This window comes from Crotalus tigris, unplaced genomic scaffold (assembly GCF_016545835.1).
Source record: "Crotalus tigris isolate CLP2741 ecotype Arizona unplaced genomic scaffold, ASM1654583v1 scf7180000018462.226286, whole genome shotgun sequence".
Classification (NCBI taxonomy): Eukaryota; Metazoa; Chordata; class Lepidosauria; order Squamata; family Viperidae; genus Crotalus; species Crotalus tigris.
This window is the reverse complement of record NW_024097016.1, coordinates 57,501-78,428: the sequence shown is the minus strand read 5'-3', so window position 1 is coordinate 78,428 and position 20,928 is coordinate 57,501. Positions and strand designations below refer to the sequence as shown.

Below are 20,928 nucleotides of genomic sequence, written 5' to 3'. Positions count from 1 at the left end.
GTTGAATGACCATTTCACGGGGGTCGCCAAACAACGCAGTCCACCATTTTTCCCCCCTTTTCCTTAGCTGTGCTACTCCCTTTTATTCTATTGGCTTTTGAAAGCCAATAGAATAGACCCTCTTGAATAGAGTCTCATTCTATTGGCTTTCCAAAGCCAATAGGAATGGTCCAGGCTGTCTCTGCCCTGCTGAGCCCGCCAAAAGTCCCATTCTGCAAACGGTGCTGCACCAGTTGAGTAGTCCTCAACTTAGGACTGGTTGAGTAGTCCTCGACTTACGACCGGTTGGAGGGGGTCACGGCATTAAAAAGGTTGAGAACCACTGCAATAGAATAAAAGGGAGTAGCACAGCTAAGGAAAAGGGGGGGAGAAATGGCGGACTGCGTTGTTTGGCGACCCCCGTGAAATGGTCGTTCGACCCCAAATGGGGTCCCGACCCACAGGTTGAGAACCATTGCTTTAGGATCTTTTTCTAACTGGCTAATCTTTCAGCTGCAATTTTGTTAGACACGAGAAGAGGACATGAGATTCTTCTCTGGGATGTCAGGGATCGCTTTCCTTCACACAGGTGCATAGGAAATCATGTAAAGAGATCTTGGTGGACAGAGACATCTCTATCTACAATCATGCCTTTCTTTTCCTTTTCTAACTGAGTTTGGAGTAAAAGGAGGTGGGGGTGCAGGAGCCTAGGGGAGAGAGTTTAGGTAACAGCAGTTCACTGTGATGAGGATATCCAGATATAACATGTGAAGGAAGTTGTTACTGACTGCTTACAAGTGATCTCATCACGGAGATCACTTGTAAATTCTGTAATCAACCAAATGCAGCTACTGCATTCAGAGAAAAGTGGTCCTCAACACAATCCCTCTTCATTTTAATAATACTAATAATGATAAAGTTGGAAGGGACCTTGGAGGTCATCTAGTCCAACCCCCTGCTCAGGCAGGAAACCTTACACCATTTCGGACAGATGGCTGTCCAATTTCTTCTTAAAAACTTCCAATGTTGGAGCATTCACCGCTTCTGGAGGCAGATTGTTCCACTGGTTAATTGTTCTAAGTGTCAGGAAGTTTCTCCGTAGTTCTAGGTTGCTTCTCTCCTTGATTAGTTTCCATCCGTTGCTCCTTGTCCTGCCTTCAGGCGCTTTGGAAAATAGCTTGACTCCCTCTTCTTTGTGGTAGCCCCTGAGATAATGGAACACTGCTATCATGTCCCCCCTCGTCCTTCTCTTCGTTAAACTAGATATACCCAATTCCAGCAACCGTTCCTTATATGTTTTAGCATCCAGTCCCCTAATCACCTTTGTTGCTCTTCTCTGTACTTTTTCTAGAGTCTCAACATCTTTTTTACTATACCTGTACATTTGATTTTTCTTACCTAAATGTAGAACCTTACTTTTTTCACCACTGAATTTCATTCTGTTAGATAGCGCCCAGTGTTCAAGTCTGTCCAGATCCTCCTGTATCCTAAACCTGTCTTCTGGAGTGTTGGCTATTCCTGCCAGCTTGGTGTCGTCTGCAAAATTGATGAGTTCCCCATCTATATGTGGGAGCATTCCCACGTTTGGGGGAATGAATGGTAAACTTGCCACAGGGGTTGAGTTAACTCTAAGCTCCCCCAAAGTTAACCAGGGGTAAAACAAGCTGTTTACATGGAACTACTTGATCTTTGATCCAGTTATGGCCATCCTGGGCTGTAGGGAAGTAGGAAATTTGTTTGCACCTTTGAGAAGTTTCTTTTTCAATTCATCCAACCTGCAATTGGTAATTAGACAAAGCCATGACATTGGATCAGGATCCAATAATGGATATCTGGGGGTTGAAATCTGCACACCTTAAACTTGCCAAGTTTGAGAAACATTGTTCCCACACATCTAGAGGGCACATATTTGAAATTAAAAATGTTTTGTATCATTGACAGATCCAATTCAGAAGGCAGAAAAGTAAATGCCTGTTGCATTGCTTGATCAAGATGCTTTATTGAAAATGCTGATTAATATTGTCAACTACCATGTTTCCCTGCAAATAAGCCCTACCCCCAAAATAAGCCCTACTTACTTTCTAAGACACAAGGTGGGGTGAATCAGGGAGAGGGGGGAGCTGCCCCATGCACCCCACACCCACTTACCGTGCCGCAGGACTCCTGTTGCTGTGCCACCGCGAGGCACACCTCACTGTTATTGCCGCCACCGCGAGGTACGTCCTGCTGCTAATGCCACTGCCATGATGGCGGCACCAATGGCAACAGGATGTGCCTCGCAGTGGTGGCATTGTTGGCAGGATGTGCCTCACAGCAGCAGCTGCAGCACAACGGGTTTTGCAGCAGCGGCAGTGCTTTCACTTAGATCTTAGCATGTTGTTATGGTTCCGGCTAATGAAACACTTCAAAGAACTTCCAGGCATTTATTTTCCTAAAAGTCATTTATTGTTACAAAATGTCGGCACAGGCACAACGGAGGCTTTATGCTAAGATCTAAGTTCTCTTCCTCTGAGCAGTTAAGTTATCAGCTTGTTCCCTCCCTAAATTAGCTGTCATATATCACATTATCCAATCAGTGTGAAGATCAAAGGTTTCCTTCCTCTTTCTTTCCCGGGCTTTGCCCCCACACCCCTTCTGCTCTGTATTAACCCCAATTATACCAGACAGTTCTGCATATTGTCAAAGCAAGAATATACAATATTTGCAGCATTTGACAGACAGCAGCAGAAGCCCTGTGGCACTGTAAGCAGGTTCAGGGTGCGTGAGGCAGCTCCTGGGAAAAAAATAAGACATCCCTCCAAAATAAGACCTAATGCCTCTTTTGGAGGCAAAAAAATATAAGACCAGGTCTTATTTTAGGGAAAACACAGTATTCTTGAATATCTGACTGATTAATTGATTGATTGAATTACTGCAGCTTGCAGACCACTCAAATTCAGCAGGATTCTAAATGTATTGGCAGAGAGTGAAAAGCTGGTCTATGCTATTACCAGTCTCTTCTCCCACTGCTTGCTTAGTACGTGATGTAGGAAAGGGTCACATTTCCTGTGATCTTGATAGTTTTGATGTTTTCAATAGGGATGTAACGATAGGCGTAGCTGAAGAAGGGCTGGCTGTTGGCATAAATCTTGAACTTGTGGTTGTCACAGTGGATTGAGAGCTGGGAAGAGAGGAAGGATGTTTAATATGGCCAAATCAACACATCTGAATCACCTCCGATATTCTAGTGAAGAGGGTCCATAGCGCACACAATCCGCAGCTTGCATCAAAATCAAAAAGCACCGCAATCAAGGGGCTGGAGGCTTTGATTGCTTTCGAAGCACTTGAAAACACTTTTGAGTGCTTTTAACTTCCATCCAATTTTCCAGGAGAGAGTTAAAAACAGGATTCTGAACGATCTGGAGACATCTTCTGGAGGGTGCGTTAATCCCACCAGTTTTCTAGAGGTTCAGATTTCAACTCCTCAAAGCTATGCTAGTTGGGAATTAAGGCAGATGGAAGGCATCAGCTGGATCTTCTCTCCATTTCCCACTGCCTATCTGCCTGGCCAACCAGTCAAGCTCTTTGCTGGAATCTAGGGGTGTGCACATAATAGCAATAGCACTTAGACTTATATACCACTTCCCAGGGCTTCCCAGCCCTCTCTAAGCAGTTTACAGAATCAGCATATTTGCCCCCAACAATTTGGGTCCTCATTTTACCGACCTCAGAAGGGTGGAAGGCTGAGTCAACCTGGAGCCTAGTAAGATTCAAACTGCCAAACTGCAGGCAGCTGGCAGTCAACAGACATAGCCTGCAGTACTGCATTCTGACCATTGCACCACCACAGCTCATCAGCCAGGTAAAATAGGAGTGATACATGAATTGCATAGCTGTGGTTGCCATATTTTTTTAACCCTCACCCTGTGGACACCCCTCCCTGCTGGAAACAAAACTGACTCACCTCAAAGTACTTCCCAGGCTGGAAAAGGTTAAAGAGCAGGTTGCGTTCCTCAGGTTCCCAGTTGCCATTCAGAAAACTGTTGCACACCATAGTTCTCTTTTCCAGTTGTGGACTAATGGACAGAGCGATGTCCTGGCCAGCCATAAACTTGATTTCAAACCTTGGAAAGAGAGAAAAAGCAGGTATCACTGACTAGGCATTTGGAATAATCTGATTTACTCTTGACTCTTAATCCAATAGCAGCCTGTCAGATGCTTCCATAGATGAAGACTTAAAAGCTGTTGTTTCTCTTTGCAAATATTATTTATTAGTAGACTGCTGCTAAATGTGTAAGTTCTATTTAGCATTTTTGGTATTTTTGATATTTATTCTTTACATTTATGTCGTGCCACAATCAAACCAACTCTATAAATCAGACAAACACATTACAAATGCAAATTAAGCAGCAATTTAGTAGTGGATAGCATTCTTCTTATGAAGAACAGATGATCCCTGCTTAATGATGGTTTGAGTCCTAATCATTCTTTAATGGCACCTCCTAAACCAGAGGTTTCCAAACTCTTTAACTTGCTGATGCCTTCATGAAATTTCAGATCCCCCACTTTGGTTGGCTCATTAGAGCTTACAAAACACATTAGGCCAATTCTAGAAGACTGTTCAACTGTCTGGAATCCTTACCGCATATTGGACATTAATACAATCAAGGAGTTCAGAAGTACTTTACAAGGAAAATCTTGCATTCTTCTGTCCATAATATGCTAATAGGCTTGAAATTCTTGGCTTATATAGTTTAGAACCACGACATCTGCAGTCAGACGTAGATATGGCATAGCATATAGTAATTGTAAATTGTACAGAGTAATTGTCATTGTTCCAACTAATGAAAAACTTCAAAGAATCCAGGCATTGTTTATCCTAAAAAGTCTTTTATTCGTGTAACAAAATGTCAGCATGGCATGAATGAGAGATGCCAAGATCTAAATTCTCCTCCCCTGAGCACATATTTTGCCAGCATGTTCCCTCCCTTAATTTGCTGTCATAAATCACGGTCTCCTATCAGTTTGAAAGCCAAAGGTTCTCTTCCATTTGCAATGTGGGATTTTTATCTGATATAATTACCCACATACATTCTTTCTCCTCCCCCCCCAGCATCATCTGAGTTAACTCTAAAAATACCACACAGCTCTGCATATTTTATCAGAGCAAGAGCATCCAATGTTAGCAGCGTTGACAGTAATGCTTTATCTGTAAATGACTTCTTTAGCTTTAATTGTAACGTAATGTGTGCAAACAATTGCTTTAAACAATGTAAACTGCTCTAAACTCGATTGTAAAAAAATCAATTTTTGTAACAGAGTTGTCAAAATCTGGAATATTTTACCTGATTCGGTTGTCCCAGCCATTAACTTTAACTTTCATAGTTTTAATTCTAACTTAACTTCTATGGCCCTCACTCCATATATAAGAGGTCCCTTAGGGGGCATGCATAAGGTGCACTAAAGTGCCTATTGTCACTGACCCATTTTAATTTTCTTATTTTGCTTGTTTAAATTTGTAATTTTTCTTTGATGAATAAATAAAAATAAAATAATAAAATAAAATAAAATAAAACCCAGCTAGCAGCCCTTACTTCTTCTTGCAGCGAATTCCTCAGACTATGTGTGGAGTTGTGCATCCATTCCCCTCAACCTCCTTGTTCTCTGGGCTGAGCATGCAGACATTCAGGGCAGATGGAAGAGTTGGAGAAAGGAGATGAACTGGGAAAGAACTATGACAGGCCCCAATAGTGTCATTTTGCTGTGCCAAAGCCAAACCAGAGCCTGGTCTCCAATTTGCAGGCTGGAGGCAAGTTGGGCTGAAATGTGTGATGTCAGGGAGACACCAGCAGGGTGGGACCTGTGGCACCAACTATAGAAGGACAGTGGGCGCAACGGTTACAGTTCCATTCCTCTGCCTGAACCTCAAAATGCACGTGAAAAAAGAGAGCCGAGACCTTTTAGCATTCTTCGGAATAGAGCCTCGTACTGTGATGGTCCTGTTGGCTTTTAGACCTCCAGGGATGTCGCATATGTAGGGCACCAGCTGAAATGGGCAAGAAAACAGATTACTCTTAATGTCCCCCTCTGACCTATGCCACTTATCCCTGCTAGCTCGGGTTAAGGTAGTTACAGTCCAGTGGGTCTTGGGGTGCCAACAGGGAGACCCACAACATGGGCAGACGTCAGCTCATGGGATTTTGCTTTGGATGGATTTTTTCTGCCCTTTGTGGTTACAAGCCAGGTGTCAGGACTTCCAGGCATTGTTTATCCTAAAAAGTCTTTATTCTTTGTGTGACAGAGTGTCGGCATGGCATGGAGGATGCCAAGATCTGAGTTTCCCTTCCTTTGCACATAACATTCCAGGCTATTCCCCTTCCACATTTTCCAATCAATCTGGAAGGCAAAGATTCACTTCCATTCCCTTCCCGCGCTTCTCCTCCTCTCCCACCATCATCTGAATTAACTCTAAAAATACCAGACAGTTCTGCATATCTTGTCAAAGCAATAATATCCAATATTAGCAGTGTTGACATCCGTCCCCCCTTACAAAAAGGATAGGTCCTGTATGTGAACAAAAACATATGTCAGGGATTATCTCTTGGTTTGTTGGGGTTTTTCCTCATGAAACTTTTTGATGAGTTGGTCAGCCTTCACATCATTAGATTTCACCCAAATAGCTTTGGACAGCGAGTACCCTTCCATTGTACTAGGTATTGCAATTTCCCTTTAAAAATTCTGGAGTCAAGAATATATTTCACTTCATAGTGAGTCTGACCTGCTACCACGAGGGGCCCAGGACCCCTAAATGGTTTGAAAAGTTTGTAGATCTTGGCATGATGTCATGGTTCCGACTAACAAAACACTTCAAAGAACTTCCAGACATTGTTTATCCTAAAAAGTCTTTATTCTTTGTGTGACAGAGTGTCGGCACGGCATGGAGGATGCCAAGATCTGAATTTCCCTTCCTTTGCACATAACATTCCAGGCTATTCCCCTTCCCTATTTTGGAGTCATAATTCACATTTTCCAATCAATCTGGAGGGCAAAGATTCACTTCCGTTCCCTTCCCGTGCTTCTCCTCCTCTCCCACCATCATCTGAATTAACTCTAAAAATACCAAACAGTTCTGCATATCTTGTCAAAGCAATAATATCCAATATTAGCAGCGTTGACACCAGGCAGAAAAGGCATTGGCTGGGTTCAAGTGGTTTTCTTGCTTAGCAGGGATGTCCGCAGGGTATGGTCAAAATAGTCAGGATGGCAGACTGGACCTTCAAGTCCAATCCATTGTTTATGTGCAATGAACCAAAAAAATAGTTGTGACAGTGTTGGCATGGCTGCTGGGCTGACAATTTTTTTTTTTTTTACTCAGATGCTGTGAAAGTCCCTGGTTTACTTCATCACAAAAGACTGAGTTTATAGAACTTGGTTGTAAGAGCTGATTTCCTGGTGCAAACTATAGATCTTTCTTTCTACTCTGCCACACATTAGCCCAACAGCCTTCTTCCAACCCAATTTCTTTGGTTTAACTAGAAATTTCCTGGGTGATGGGGTGTGGGTACCTTTTGACATGGGGGAAAGGGACTAATATTAACCCCCTCCTTAACCATAAAGTAGCTAATTCTCCCTTAAATTTTCCATTCACTGTTCCTTTTTTCCCCCTTCCATGTGATTTTAGAAGCTTGTGAACCAAACCAATCATGCATTTGGCAGATTACTGAATTTCCAGAATTTCCATTTTCTAGTTGTAGAGATAGGGACCAGGTAGAGGTTGTGAGCAGCAAACTGCCCCTCCAAAGCCTGCGTGCCCCTTCTCTCTACATGATCTCATCCGTTCACATCACCATGGCAATGTGGGAAAGTACCCCAGGCTGGTACAATGACCTCACCTGCTGTAATATCAGCTAGCTTACACCAACAGGATGTGGCAGCAAACTGCTCCCTGTTTTGGACCTCCTGGCTTTCTATTCTTAAGGATTGGTAAGGAGTTTAACCAATGAAATGCTATTGCTACGCTATTGCCATGTTAAACTTTTACTGCTTGGAAAACTGTATAAAAAGAATAAACACTGCGAAGGCGGTCAGCCATATTTGCACCCTGCAATGACTGAGCACTGATTACTACATCTAGTCTCTTGTTCACCATAACTACCATTTAAGCCAGTGGTTCTCAACCTGTGGGTCGGGACCCCATTTGGGGTCGAACGACCATTTCACGGGGGTCGCCAAACAACGCAGTCCGCCATTTTTCCCCCCTTTTCCTTAGCTGTGCTACTCCCTTTTATTCTATTGGCTTTTGAAAGCCAATAGAATAGACTCTCTTGAATAGAGTCTAATTCTATTGGCTTTCAAAAGCCAATAGGAATTGTCCAGGCTGTTTCTGCCCTGCTGAGCCCGCCAAAAGTCCCATTCTGCAAACGGTGCTGCACCAGTTGAGTAGTCCTCGACTTACAACCGGTTGAGTAGTCCTCGACTTACGACCGGTTGGGGGTCACGGCATTAAAAAGGTTGAGAACCACTGATTTAAGCCAAACACTAGAAAATACTAAGTTCCTTGAATTCTACATGAATACACTCAGACAAATTCACCACCTCCTGGTTTCTGTTCCATCCCACAAATCTGGGCTAAAGTAAGGAGAGACAGGTAGAGTTAGGATAGGGGTCTCCAACCCCCAATCAATGGACAAGTACTGGGCCACGGCATGCCAGCAACTGGGCTGCACAAATAAGCAAAGCCCCATCCGTGGGATACAGGCAGCACACAAAACCACGCACTCTCCGGTCTGTGGAAAAACCTCTGTCCACGGAACCGGTGGTCCCTGGTGCCCAAAAGGTTGGGGACTTCTAACTTAGGAAATCTCTTAGTACTTACTGGGTAGTAGGTTACAGGGCCCATCATTATCTGGTGGGAAAGAAATTCAAAGAGACTGTTAACAACTCCACATTTTTCTCCTAAAATCCCTAGCTCTGAATGACTTTGTGGCTGCCCCCCCCCCTTTCTTTCCTTCTGAGTATTTACAGGAAGATTTTGTGATGTCCCATATGCAGGACTCGGCAACGTGCCCTAAAGCAGGGCTTTTCAACCTTTTCACCCATTGTACCACTTTTAGGATATGGCAACATCCGAGGACCACCAGTCGCCTAGCAAGGTGTCAAAAACTTGATGACCAAAAAAAAAAAAAAGGAAAAAAGTGATAAAGTATAGGTAGTCCTCGACTTACAACTGTTCGCTTAGTGACTGTTCGAAGTTACAATGACACTGAAAAAAGTGGCCCCCAAGCCACAGCCGAGCAAGACACCTGTCTGCCCGCCCGATGGCGTTCTTCCTTCTGTCTGAGGTTTTCATTGTTGTGAGCATTTCTGTTGAGGATTGGCAGTGGGGGTGGGGTAGGGGGGGTGTTTGGTTTTTATTTCCCACATCTGCTGGGTGGTTGCAGCAGGTTTTGGTCACTTCAACTGACCCTGGGACACTGTGACCGTCATAAATATGAATCAGTTGCCAAGCATCTGAATGTAAATCACAAGACTCTAGAGATGCTGCAACATTCCAGCTGATCAGTGCTTCTTCTGGGCTCAGCAGAAGCCCCAGGATCAGTGCCAAGCTCCAGCTGGAGCCTGGCGATGATCCTGGCGCTTCCACTGAGCCCTAACAACCCTGCAGCTCCAGCCGTCTCTCGCTCAGGCTTGTGCGGTGCTGCCACCGGTTCAGCTAATTCCCCTCCCCCGCTACCCCTTTTCTAGGATGGTCGCGTACCACCTGCCAGGTGCCAATGTACCACAGGTGGTACCCGTACCACTGGTTGAAAAGCCCTGCCCTAAAGGATAGGAAGGCAACAGTGGCTGAGTTTGTGTTTCACATTCACCCAGGTTAGTTGAAGCTTTCATGGGTGCTTTTCTACTACTTCTTCAACTCAGTTAGTTTTAACCCGGATTGGTTTATCAGACATAGCTTAGCCTGTTGCAAATCACTCAGTTATGTTAATGGAGGAAAGAGATTAGGTGTATTATGTTAACTGTGCAGATGTGCTGGAGATGTCACAGGCCAGGCTCTGGACTGAGATTCTGATCCGAGGTTGTCCAGCTGATCCTGTGGAATGTCAGCCTGAGGAAGGACCAAGCCTGACATCCCACAAGACTGATGAGTCACAGCACCACCTGAACCATGGGACTTTCCCTGACAGGATGACATTAGGCTTCCCAGTCTAGGGTTAGTAGAAAAGAGAGCAGAAAAGAGAAAGTCTTTAGTCTACTTGCCAAGCAAAGGAGTAGCAATTGGCTGCAGCTTCTGTTCTCTTTGCTGACATATGGCTCCAGTGATATTTATGAGTGGATTTTGCATCTTGGAGTTTTGATTTCTGGAGTGGCTGACAACTTTGACCCCACTTTGAAACCTTGGATTGACTCTGCACGAATCTTCGGCAATTGTTCACCCGTTTGATAAAATAATAACTGCTCAAGAAACATAGTGTATATGTATATGTGTGTACATGTGTTCATGGGTGTGTGTATGGCTGAAGCTTGTATGGTAACAAAGCAACTGAACTTAAGTTGTCTCCGAAGACACAATTAGGCATTGTCACCTTTGTTGTGCAAAAACCTAGAGAGCTATTTGTACCAAGCAAAAAATTATACCGTGGCCTTTGCCCAACCATGTTTTGTGGATGTTTCAAAAAAGGTTATCACCCCATGTGTCAGACTCTGACTTTTCGGTGGAGAAAGTACATGCAACAGACTTCTAATCTTCTACCTGAAAAGCCAGGTTGCCATGTTCAGTCATTGCACACTTCCTGGCATTTTCATTCGTTAACAAGGAGATGCTAGTGTCTGCTAAGCCATTCTGGGAGTTAAGGCCCCACATTTTCAAATTGCCAGATTGAGAAACACTACCTCAAACTATTTTCCAAAGCACCAGAAGGCAGGATAACAAGCATTGGATGGAAACTAATGAAGGAGAGATGCAACCTGGAATTAAGGAGAAAGTTCCTAACAGGGAGGACAATCAAACAGTGGAACAGCTCGCCACCAGAGGTTATGGGTGCTCCACCACTGGAGGTTTTTAAGAAGAGGCTAGATAGTCACTTGTCTGAGATGGTATAGATTCTCTTGGTTGAGCAAGGGGATGGAATAGAATAGAATAGAATAGAATAGAATAGAATAGAATAGAATAGAATAGAATAGAATAGAATAGAATAGAATAGAATAGAATAGAATAAGGATTGGAAGAATAGAATAGAATAGAATAGAATAGAATAGAATAGAATAGAATAGAATAGAATAGAATAGAATAGAATAGAATAGAATAGAGCTTGGAGGTCTTCTAGTCCAGCCCCTTCCTATTCTATTCTATTCTATTCTGTTCTGTTCTGTTCTGTTCTGTTCTATTTATTCCATATTCTATTCTGTTCTGTTCTATTCGATTTATTCCATATTCTATTCTATTCTATTCTATTCTATTCTATTCTATTCTATTCTATTCTATTCTATTTATTCCATATTCTATTCTATTCTGTTCTGTTCTGTTCTATTTATTCCATATTCTATTCTGTTCTGTTCTGTTCTATTTATTCCATATTCTATTCTATTCTATTCTATTCTATTCTATTCTATTCTATTCTATTCTATTCCATATTCTATTTATTCCATATTCTATTCTATTCTATTCTATTCTATTCTATTCTATTTATTCCATATTCTATATTCTATATTCTATTCTATTCTATTCTATTCTATTCTATTCTATTCTATTCTATTCTATATTCTATTCTATTCTATTCTATTTATTCCATATTCTATTCTATTCTATTCTATTCTATTTATTCCATATTCTATTCTATTCTATTCTATTCTATTCTATTCTATTCTATTCTATTCTATTCTATTCTATTCTATTTATTCCATATTCTATTCTATTCCATTCCATTCTATTCTATTCTATTTATTCCATATTCTATTCTATTCTATTCTATTCTATTCTATTCTATTCTATTCTATTCTATTCTATTCTATTCTACTTTATAGACATCTGCAAGGAAGAGAGCAGGACCTTGGCCTGCGGTAAATTTGTTCTCTGTTCCTTTGCTGCATACCCTCTGATGGTTATTTCTGGTAGCATGCAAAGTCTGTAAGCCAAGACAGCTGATGACCCAAAGGGGCCACAGTCTTAGAATGAGGTATGAAAAGAGTGCCTGGAGGAGAGAAAGAAAAAGTGGCATCTTAATGGTTGAATCAGCTCAGAATCAATGCCCAAAGAGAGATCAAGGCTCAGGAGGTGTCAACTTGTCGATAGCAAACACTTACCATGTTCCCCTGTGTTGGTCCTCCCATCACGATCAGAGAATGCAGCTGCAAATTTCCATCGACATTGATGTCCTGCACCCTTTGTGGTGGAATTCTGTGCCTGTAGGTACAAAAGGGCTCCCTGTTCACCAGGACCTGTGGGATCAAAGGAATCAAGTCTCAACTGGGATCATCCATTTTCTTTGCAGGGGAAAAAAAAACCTACCCCAAAGCTGAGCAGGGTGGGCATAGAGAGGATCAAATAGATCAAAATATGTACATGTAAAAAGAGAGTCTGTGGTAGCGCAGTGGTTAGAATGCAAACTCCAGGAGTTTGATTCTGACTGGCTCAAGGATGGAGGCGCCGTGGTTAGAATGCAGGATTGCAAGCTGATTCTGCCCACTGCCAGCAGTTCGATCCTTACCGGCTCAAGGTTGATTCAGCCTTCCATCCTTCTGAAGCGGGTAAAATGAGGACCCAGATTATTGGGGGGCAACATGCAGAATCTGTAAACCACGTAGAGAGGGCCGTGAAGCACTGTATAGTGCAGGAGGTCTTCAAACTTGGCCCTTTTATGACTTGTGGACTTCAACTCCCAGAATTCCTCAGCCAGAGAAACCCTCCCCATTCAAACAAGTATCCCTTGGGGACAATTGCAAAATGTAAGTTTCTCCCTTTGCTAATGGGTACCCAGAGACACCATCATTGCAATTTGGGAGTCGGTCTTGTTATAAGGAATATAGTAGGTATTTGAAGCTGTTTTAAAAGGAAACTTAAAACAGGTGAAATGTTTTGGCTGTGCCTGTTTGGTTTCTGCTCTGGGGTATCTGAACAGGGATCTTCAAACTTGGCCCTTTTATGACTTGTGGACTTCAACTCCCAGAATTCCTCAGCCAGAGTGCCTGCCTGAGGAATTCTGGGAGTTGAAGTCCACAAGTCATAAAAGGGCCAAGCTTGAAGACCCCCTGGTGTAGTGCAATATAAGTCTAAGTGCTATTGCTATTTCACTGATACCCGTTTTCTTCCCCTTCACCAAAATGTTTTCCCTTCAGCTACAGGTCGTCCTCCTTTAGTGTCTGTTTGCAATAAGGACAGTGATGAAATCGTAACTTTGAGACCAATCCTGGCATTCACAACTTTCACAGGACTGTAAAGCAAAGTAAAGCTGAAGTGTGATTAGAAACACAGTGGTGGTTTCTAATTTAGGAACTTCATTTAATGATTAAGTGGTTGGTCCCAGCTGTTGCTAAACAAGGACTACCTGTACATCACTTAAACCAGTGTTTCTCAACCTTGACCATTTTAAGGCATATGGACTTCAACTCCCAGAATTCCACAGCCAGCATTGCTGGCTGTGGAATTCTGGGAGTTGAACTCCACATGCCTTAAAATGGTCAAGATTGAGAAACACTGACATAAACCCTATCTGGAAGATATGAAATTGGGAAAATCAGTATGAAATACATTCATGGTTCATTCCAAAACAATTGTGAATACTGGAGGGGGGAGGAGGAAACAGTCCCCAAAAAGATCTGTCACATGAACCAACCTCGTATTGGTCTTTATGGACAATGAAGATGACCTCAAAATGCTCATTTTCCCGGAGGACCATCTTGTGTTTCTCTTCCCATCCCCACCTGGTACCGTGCAAGGTGTTGAGTCCAATGTGATTATAAATAAAGGTAGGGATGAAGTGGAGGGGAATGTTGTTCGACTCACTAGAGGTACAGGCAAGGTTCACCCGGAACCACACTGGGAAACTGGAAGAGAGAGAGAGAGAGAATGAAAGAAGAGGAAAATTAAATGGGAGGTGCAGGAATCTCAGAATAGAGTTCGCTCCTCCCCCCCTTCTCCATTGGCCTGAATCTGGAATCTGTAGGATAGTGAATTTTGGCTCGAGGAAAAGAATCAAGTTCCTTATCCTCATGGTTTAGTTGGAATTTAGAAGAAGCAGGAAGTGGAACTACCTGAAGAATTTAAAAAGTCTTTAGTCTTGGCATGGAATTTGGCTAAACTATCCTTAATAGTATAAGAATCTTATTGCCATTGTTTTGAGCAAGATATCATCATGTCCCTCCTATAAGGAACATTACCTTTTGGAGTGTTTGGGCACTGTGCCTTCCACATGTACAGACATTCCAGGATGGAGTCCACCAGGGACAGGTTGATGGTAAGGGAGAATCTGGAACAGAAAAAATGATGAAGCAAACCAAAGGCTCTAGAAAGAGTGCAGAGAAGAGCAACAAAGATGATCAGGGGACTGGAAGCTAAAACATATAAGGAACGGTTGCTGGAATTGGGTATGTCTAATCTAATGAAGAGAAGGATGAGGGGGGACATGATAGCCGTGTTCCAATATCTCAGGGGCTGCCCCAAAGAAGAGGGAGTCAAGCTATTCTCCAAAGCACCCAAAGGCAGGACAAGAAGCAACGGATGGAAACTAATCAAGGAGAGAAGCAATCTAGAACTAAGGAGAAACTTCCTGACTGTTAGAAAAATTAATCAGAAGCGGTGAATGCTCCAACACTGTAATAGTAATAGTAGTAAAGTTGGAAGGGACCTTGGAGGTCATCTAGTCCAACCCCCTGCTCAGGGAGGAAACCCTACACCATTTCGGACAAATGGCTGCCCAGTCTCTTCTTAAAAACTTCCAGTGTTGGAGCATTTACTGCTTCTGGAGGCAGGCTGTTCCACTGATTAATTGTTCTCACTGTCAGGAAGTTTCTCCTTAGTTCTAGGTTGCTTCTCTCCTTGATTAGTTTCCACCGTTGCTTCTTGTCCTGCCTTCAGGTGCTTTGGAAAATAGCTTAATTCCCTCTTCTTTATGGCAGCCCCTGAGATATTGGAATACTGCTATCATGTCCCCCCTTGTCCTTCTCTTCATTAAACTAGACATACCCCATTCTAGCAACCGTTCCTTATATGTTTTAGCCTCCAGTCCCCTAATCATCTTTGTTGCTCTTCTCTGTACTCTTCCTAGAGTCTCAACATCTTTTTTACATCATGGTGACCAAAACTGGATGCAGTATTCCAAGTGTGGCCTTACCAAGGCATTGAAGAGTGGTATTAATACTTCACGTGATCGTGATTCTATCCCTCTGTTAATGCAGCCTAGCACTGTGTTGGCCTTTTTGGCAGCTGCAGCACACTGCTGGCTCATATTTAGGTGATTGTCTACTAGGACTCCGAGGTCCCTCTCACAGTTACTACTATTGAGCATGTGCCACCTATGCTGTACTTGTGCATTTGGTTTTTCTTGCCTAAATGTAGAACCTTGCTTTTTTCACCATTGAATTTCATTTTGTTAGTTAGTGCCCAGTGTTCAGGTCTGTCCATATCCTTCTGTATCTTAAGCCTGTCTTCTGGAGTGTTGGCTATTCCTGCCAGCTTGGTGTCGTCTGCAAATTTGATGAGTTCCCCATCTATCCATTCATCCAAATCGTTGATGAAGATGTTGAAGAGTACTGGGCCCAGAACAGAGCCCTGGGGCACCCCACTACACACTTCCCTCCATATAGATGCATTTCCATTGAGGACCACTCGCTGAGTACGGCCGGTCAGCCAGCTACGGATCCATCTGGTGGTGGTTCTGTCTACCCCACATTTTTCTATCTTGTCAAGTAGTAGGTTGTGATCTACTTTATCAAATGCCTTACTGAAGTCCAAGTAAATTATGTCCACAGCATTCCTCTGATCCACTAATTTTGTCACTTGGTCAAAGAATGCAATAAGATTTGTCTGGCATGATCGATTTTTGACAAACCCATGTTGGCTTTTAGTAATGACTTTGTTTGCCTCTAGGTGTTCGTTGATTCGTTGTTTGATTATCTTTTCCATGATCTTCCCAGGTATTGAGGTCAGGCTGATAGGTCTGTAATTTCCTGGATCCATTTTTTTTCCTTTTTTGAGGATGGGAACTACATCAGCTCTTTTCCAGTCCTCTGGTAGTTCCCCTGTGTTCCAGGATCTTTGAAAAATATAGTTCAGTGGCTCCGAACCTATTATCATACTTGGTGGACGTGTAAAAACATAAAAGCTTTTTGGATTAAGATATGGTGGAATATTCAAAGAATTTTTAGAAGGAGGGTAAAATTCACTCCGCAGTTATTTTTGTTAGGTATTGTTACTGATTGTGATGCTAAGGAGGTCATTTTAATGTTAAATTTGATTACAGCCGCAAGGCTGTTAGTAGGGCAATATTGGAAGAAGGAATCTTTGCCTACTTTGCAAGAGTGGTTTTTTAAAGTTTCTTATTTGGCAGAAATGGCAAAGATTTCAGCTTTTTTAAAGGAGCAATCGCAAGAGAAGTTTTTTGCTGTATGGGAAAAATGGATAAGTTTTATACAATATAAATTGGATTTAAAAAAATATTATTTAGCTTTTTTGTAACTTGTACGTAATTTTTGATATTTTATAGATTGTTTTCTCTTTTTTTCTTTCTTTCTTCTTTCTTTTTTTTATTTTTTTTTTCATTTTCTTCCTTTTCTTTTTTTTCTCTTTCTTTTTAAATATTTTTTTTCTTAATGTCTACGTTATATATATCCTATTATTAATTATTTTATAAATTGTTAAAATTTGTTTAGTTTTCTTAAAATTTTAATTAAGCCTATATTCAGTTCTGGGAAGCTCGGGGGGGGGGATGGAGGGGGTGGTTGGGGAGGGGTTGGGTGAGGGTTGTTTTGTTTTGTGTTGTTATTTGTAAAAACTTTTAAAAATTTTCAATAAAAAAAATATATAGTTCAGTGGCTCTGATAGCACATCTGCCAGTTCCTTCAGAACTCTGGGGTGTAATCCATCTGGTCCTGGTGATTTGAACTCATCTAGGCTGAACAGGTGCTCACTAACCATTTTCTTGCCTATCTTAACTTGTGTTTCTATTTTGTTTTTTATGGCACTATTTTTGATAGGTTGGTCTGTTTTTTCCCTTTGTGTAAAGACAGATGCAAAAAATGAGTTAAATAGTTCTGCTTTCTCCCTGTTGCTTGTCACTTTTTTGCCACTTCCACCCACTAATGGACCAATCATTTCCTTCACTTTTTTCTTGTTTTTTACATGTTGAAAGAAGCTTTTTTTGTTATTTTTGACTTTGGTCGCAAGCCTTAGTTCATTTTGAGCCTTAGTTTTCTTCACTTCATCTTTGCAGGCTCGGGCTATTTGCTGATATTCTGACTTAGTTATGTTCCCCTCTTTCCACTGTCTATACTTGTCCTTTTTATCTTTCAGTTTGTCAGAGAGTTCTTTATGCAGCCATGCTGGTTTCTTTTGAGAGCTGTTGTTTTTCCTCTTTGTTGGTATTGTGCTAGACTGTGCTTTTATTATCTTTTATTATTTTATTATCTTTTTCAAAATTTCCCAAGCTTCTTGGGTTGTTTTCCCCTTGAGGATTCTCATCCATGGAATCCTTCCCAAGCCCTCTCTAAGTTTATTGAAATGAGCTCTCTTGAAGTCCAAGACTCTAGTTTGACTGTGTTCTATTGCTTGTGCTTCTATAATGTTGAATTCTAATATTGCATGATCACTTCCTCCCAGGGTTCCTATGGCTTCAACACCTTCTATCATTTCATCTCTGTTAGTGAGAATTAGATCCAAAATGGCTAATCCCCTAGTTCCCTTCTCTACTTTTTGGGAGACAAAGTTGTCTGCTAGGTTTGCCAGGAACCTGTTGGATCTTCCACTTGGTGCGGAGTTTGTCTCCCAGTTGATGTCGGGGTAGTTAAAGTCCCCCATTACTATTGTGATGTGCTTCCTACATACCTTAGTCAGCTGACTAGCAAGTCCACGAGTCATGAGGGGGCCATAGTTCCCCCATGCTGGCTGAGGAATTCTGGGAGTTGAAATCCATGAGTCATAAAAGAGACAAGGTTGCCTACCCCTGACCTATACCATCTCAGACAAGTAACTGTCCAGTCTCTTCTTAAAAACCTCCAGTGATGGAGCACCCACGATTTCTGGGGGCAAGCTGTTCCACTGGTCAATTGTACTCACTGTTAGGGGATTGAAGCAGTCCAGAATCAATTCCCAAAGAGAGATCAAAATCAGGAGAGGCCAACTTGTCAATAGCAAATACTTACCAAGTTCCCCATCTTTGGTTCTCCTATCACATGCAAAGATTGCAGCTCCAGGTCTCCCTCAACCCTAATTTCCTGTGTGTTTTGCGGTGGGTTTCTGTGTCCAAAGGTACAATATGGCTTCCTGTTCACTAGAATCTATCAGAGGGCAAAGTCGAGAGGGTTCAAGTCTCATTTGGGATCATTCATTGTCTTTGCAGAAAAAAACCTGTTTATTCTTGCCAGGAACACATCCCACCCCAAAGCTGAGCAAGTAGCGATAGAGCGGGGTCAAACAAGTCAAAATGTATACATGTAAAAAGGGATAGGCCTTTGTTTCACTAATAACCTTTTCTCCCCCTAGGCCAGGGGTGGGCAACCTTGGCTCTTTTATGACTCGTGGACTTCAACTCCCAGAATTCCTGAGCCAGCCATGCTGAGGAGAAAGGGAGAGGTTTCTAAGCTGAGCCAGGCTGGCTCAGGGATTCTGGGAGTTGAAGTCCACGAGTCATGAAAGGGCCATAATTCCCCCCATGCTGGCTCAGGAATTCTGGGAGTTGAAGTCCACCAGTCATGAGGGCGCCACAGTTTCCCCCATGCTGGCTCAGGAATTCTGGGAGTTGAAATCCACCAGTCATGAGGAGGCCATAGTTCCCTCCATGCTGGCTTAGGAATTCTGGGAGTTGAAGTCTGCAAGTCATGAAGGGGCCATAATTCCCCCATGATGGCTCAGGAATTCTGGGAGTTGAAGTCCACGAGTCATAAAAGGGTCAAGTTGGAAGGCCCCTGGCCTAGCCCTATACCAGGGGTAGGCAACCTTGGTTCTTTTATGACTGGTGGACTTCAACTCCCAGAATTCCTGAGCCAGCCATGCTGAGGGGAAAGGGAGAGGTTTCCAAGCTGAGCCAGGCTGGCTCAGGAATTCTGGGAGTTGGTCCACAGGTCATAAAAGAGCCAAGTTTGAAGACCCCTGCCCTAGACCAAAATGTTTTCCCTTCAGTCACAGATCTTCCTCATCCTCATCCTGCCCTAGTGGTGCAATGGTCAGAATGAAGTGTTGATCCTGATTGGCTCAAGGCTGATTCAGCCTTCCATTTTCCTGAGGTCGGTAAAATGAGGACCCAGATTGTTGGCGGGGGGGCAATATGCTGACTCTGTAGCCTGCTTAGAGATGGCTTTAAAGTATTACAAAGTGGTATATAAGTCTAAGCGCTATTGCTATTGCAATTTGGTGACCGTTTGCGGTTACTACAATGATGAAATAGTAACTTTGAGACCAATCCTGACATTTACAACCTTCAAAGTCTGATTATAAACACAGTAATGTTCGCACTTAGGGAACTACATCATTTAATGACTAAGTTATTGGTCCAAGTTGTTGTTAAACAAGGACTACCTGTACATCGCTACACCACCTAGTAGGGGTGTATTACTACTATTCTTCTCATCTTTCCTATTACCTATTTCCTTATCTTCTTTTGACTATAACTTTGTTGTTTGTATCATGATTTATGTTGATTGTTTTTACTAGTATCCTTGTATGATTTATATTGATTATTTATTTAGTATCCTATGACTATCACTAAGTGTTGTATCTTATGATTTATGATGATTGAATTTTATGGTCATGATCATGCTTTATCACTTGTTGCTTATATGTACACTGAGAACTTATGCACCAGAGACAAACTGTGTATCCAATCACACTTGGCCAATATAAAATTTCTATTCTATTCTGTTCTGTTCTGTTCTGTTCTGTTCTATTCTATTCTATTTCTATTCTATTCTATTCTATTTTGTATTTATTTTATTCTATTCTATATTCTATATTTATTCTATTCTATTTTATATCTATTCTATATTTTGTTTTTTATTCTCTATTCTACTCTACTTTACTCTACTCTACTCTATATACTCTACTCTACTCTACTCTACTCTACTCTACTTTACTCTACTCTACTCTACTCTTAAATCCAATCTGAACGATATGAAGTTGGGAAAGTCAGTTGTTATGGTTCTGGCTAATGAAACACTTCAAAGAACTTCCAGGCATTTATTTTCCTAAAAGTCTTTTATTGCTACAAAATGTCGGCACAGGCACAACGGAGGGATGCTAGGACCTAAGTTCTCTTCCTCTGAGCAGTTAAATTATCAGCATGTTCCCTCCCTAAATTAGCCGTCATATATCACATTATCCAATTAGTGTGAAGGTCAAAGGTTTTCTTCCTCTTTCTTTCCCGGGCTTTACCCCCAACCCCCCTTCTGCTCTGTATTAACCCCATAATTACCAGACAATTCTGCATATTGTCAAAAGCAAGAATATATAATATTTGCAGCGTTGACAAGAGTATTAAATATATTTATGGTCCATTACAGAGAAATGGTGAATTCTGGGGGAGGGGGGAAATGAAGGGGCACCTAAAGTCCCAAAGGAGCCTCTATCATGTGTACCAACCTGGTATCCAGTATTATTGACAATGAAGATGATTTCAAATTTCTCACCCTTTCGGAAGGGCATCTTGTGATGTTCTGCCTTTCCCCACTTCCCATCCCAAAATGTGTTGAGCACAGTTTTGTCAATATCAAACTGAGGGCTGAAGTGGAAGGTAACGTCTGCCCCCTCGTGACGGCAACAGGCAAAGT

The 20,928-nt window shown here is 42.1% G+C and overlaps 1 protein-coding gene across 3 annotated transcripts in view; it reads right to left on the bottom strand.

Moving 5' to 3' along the window:
- Positions 1-2,582: 2,582 nt before the first annotated feature.
- LOC120312223 overlaps positions 2,583-20,928 on the bottom strand; it is a 58,587-nt gene continuing 40,241 nt past the window's right edge. For all 3 annotated transcript variants that reach the window (XM_039352625.1, XM_039352626.1, XM_039352627.1), the window contains 9 exons: positions 20,741-20,928; positions 18,310-18,444; positions 14,332-14,420; positions 13,788-13,998; positions 12,259-12,393; positions 8,834-8,863; positions 5,916-6,004; positions 3,923-4,082; positions 2,583-3,139 (listed from right to left, as the gene is read on the bottom strand). The exon at positions 20,741-20,928 is cut by the window's right edge and continues 11 nt beyond it. In XM_039352625.1, the coding sequence (XP_039208559.1) occupies positions 2,993-3,139; positions 3,923-4,082; positions 5,916-6,004; positions 8,834-8,863; positions 12,259-12,393; positions 13,788-13,998; positions 14,332-14,420; positions 18,310-18,444; positions 20,741-20,928 (1,184 nt within the window). In that variant the 3' untranslated portion in view covers positions 2,583-2,992. The remainder of the gene's footprint in view (positions 3,140-3,922; positions 4,083-5,915; positions 6,005-8,833; positions 8,864-12,258; positions 12,394-13,787; positions 13,999-14,331; positions 14,421-18,309; positions 18,445-20,740) is intronic.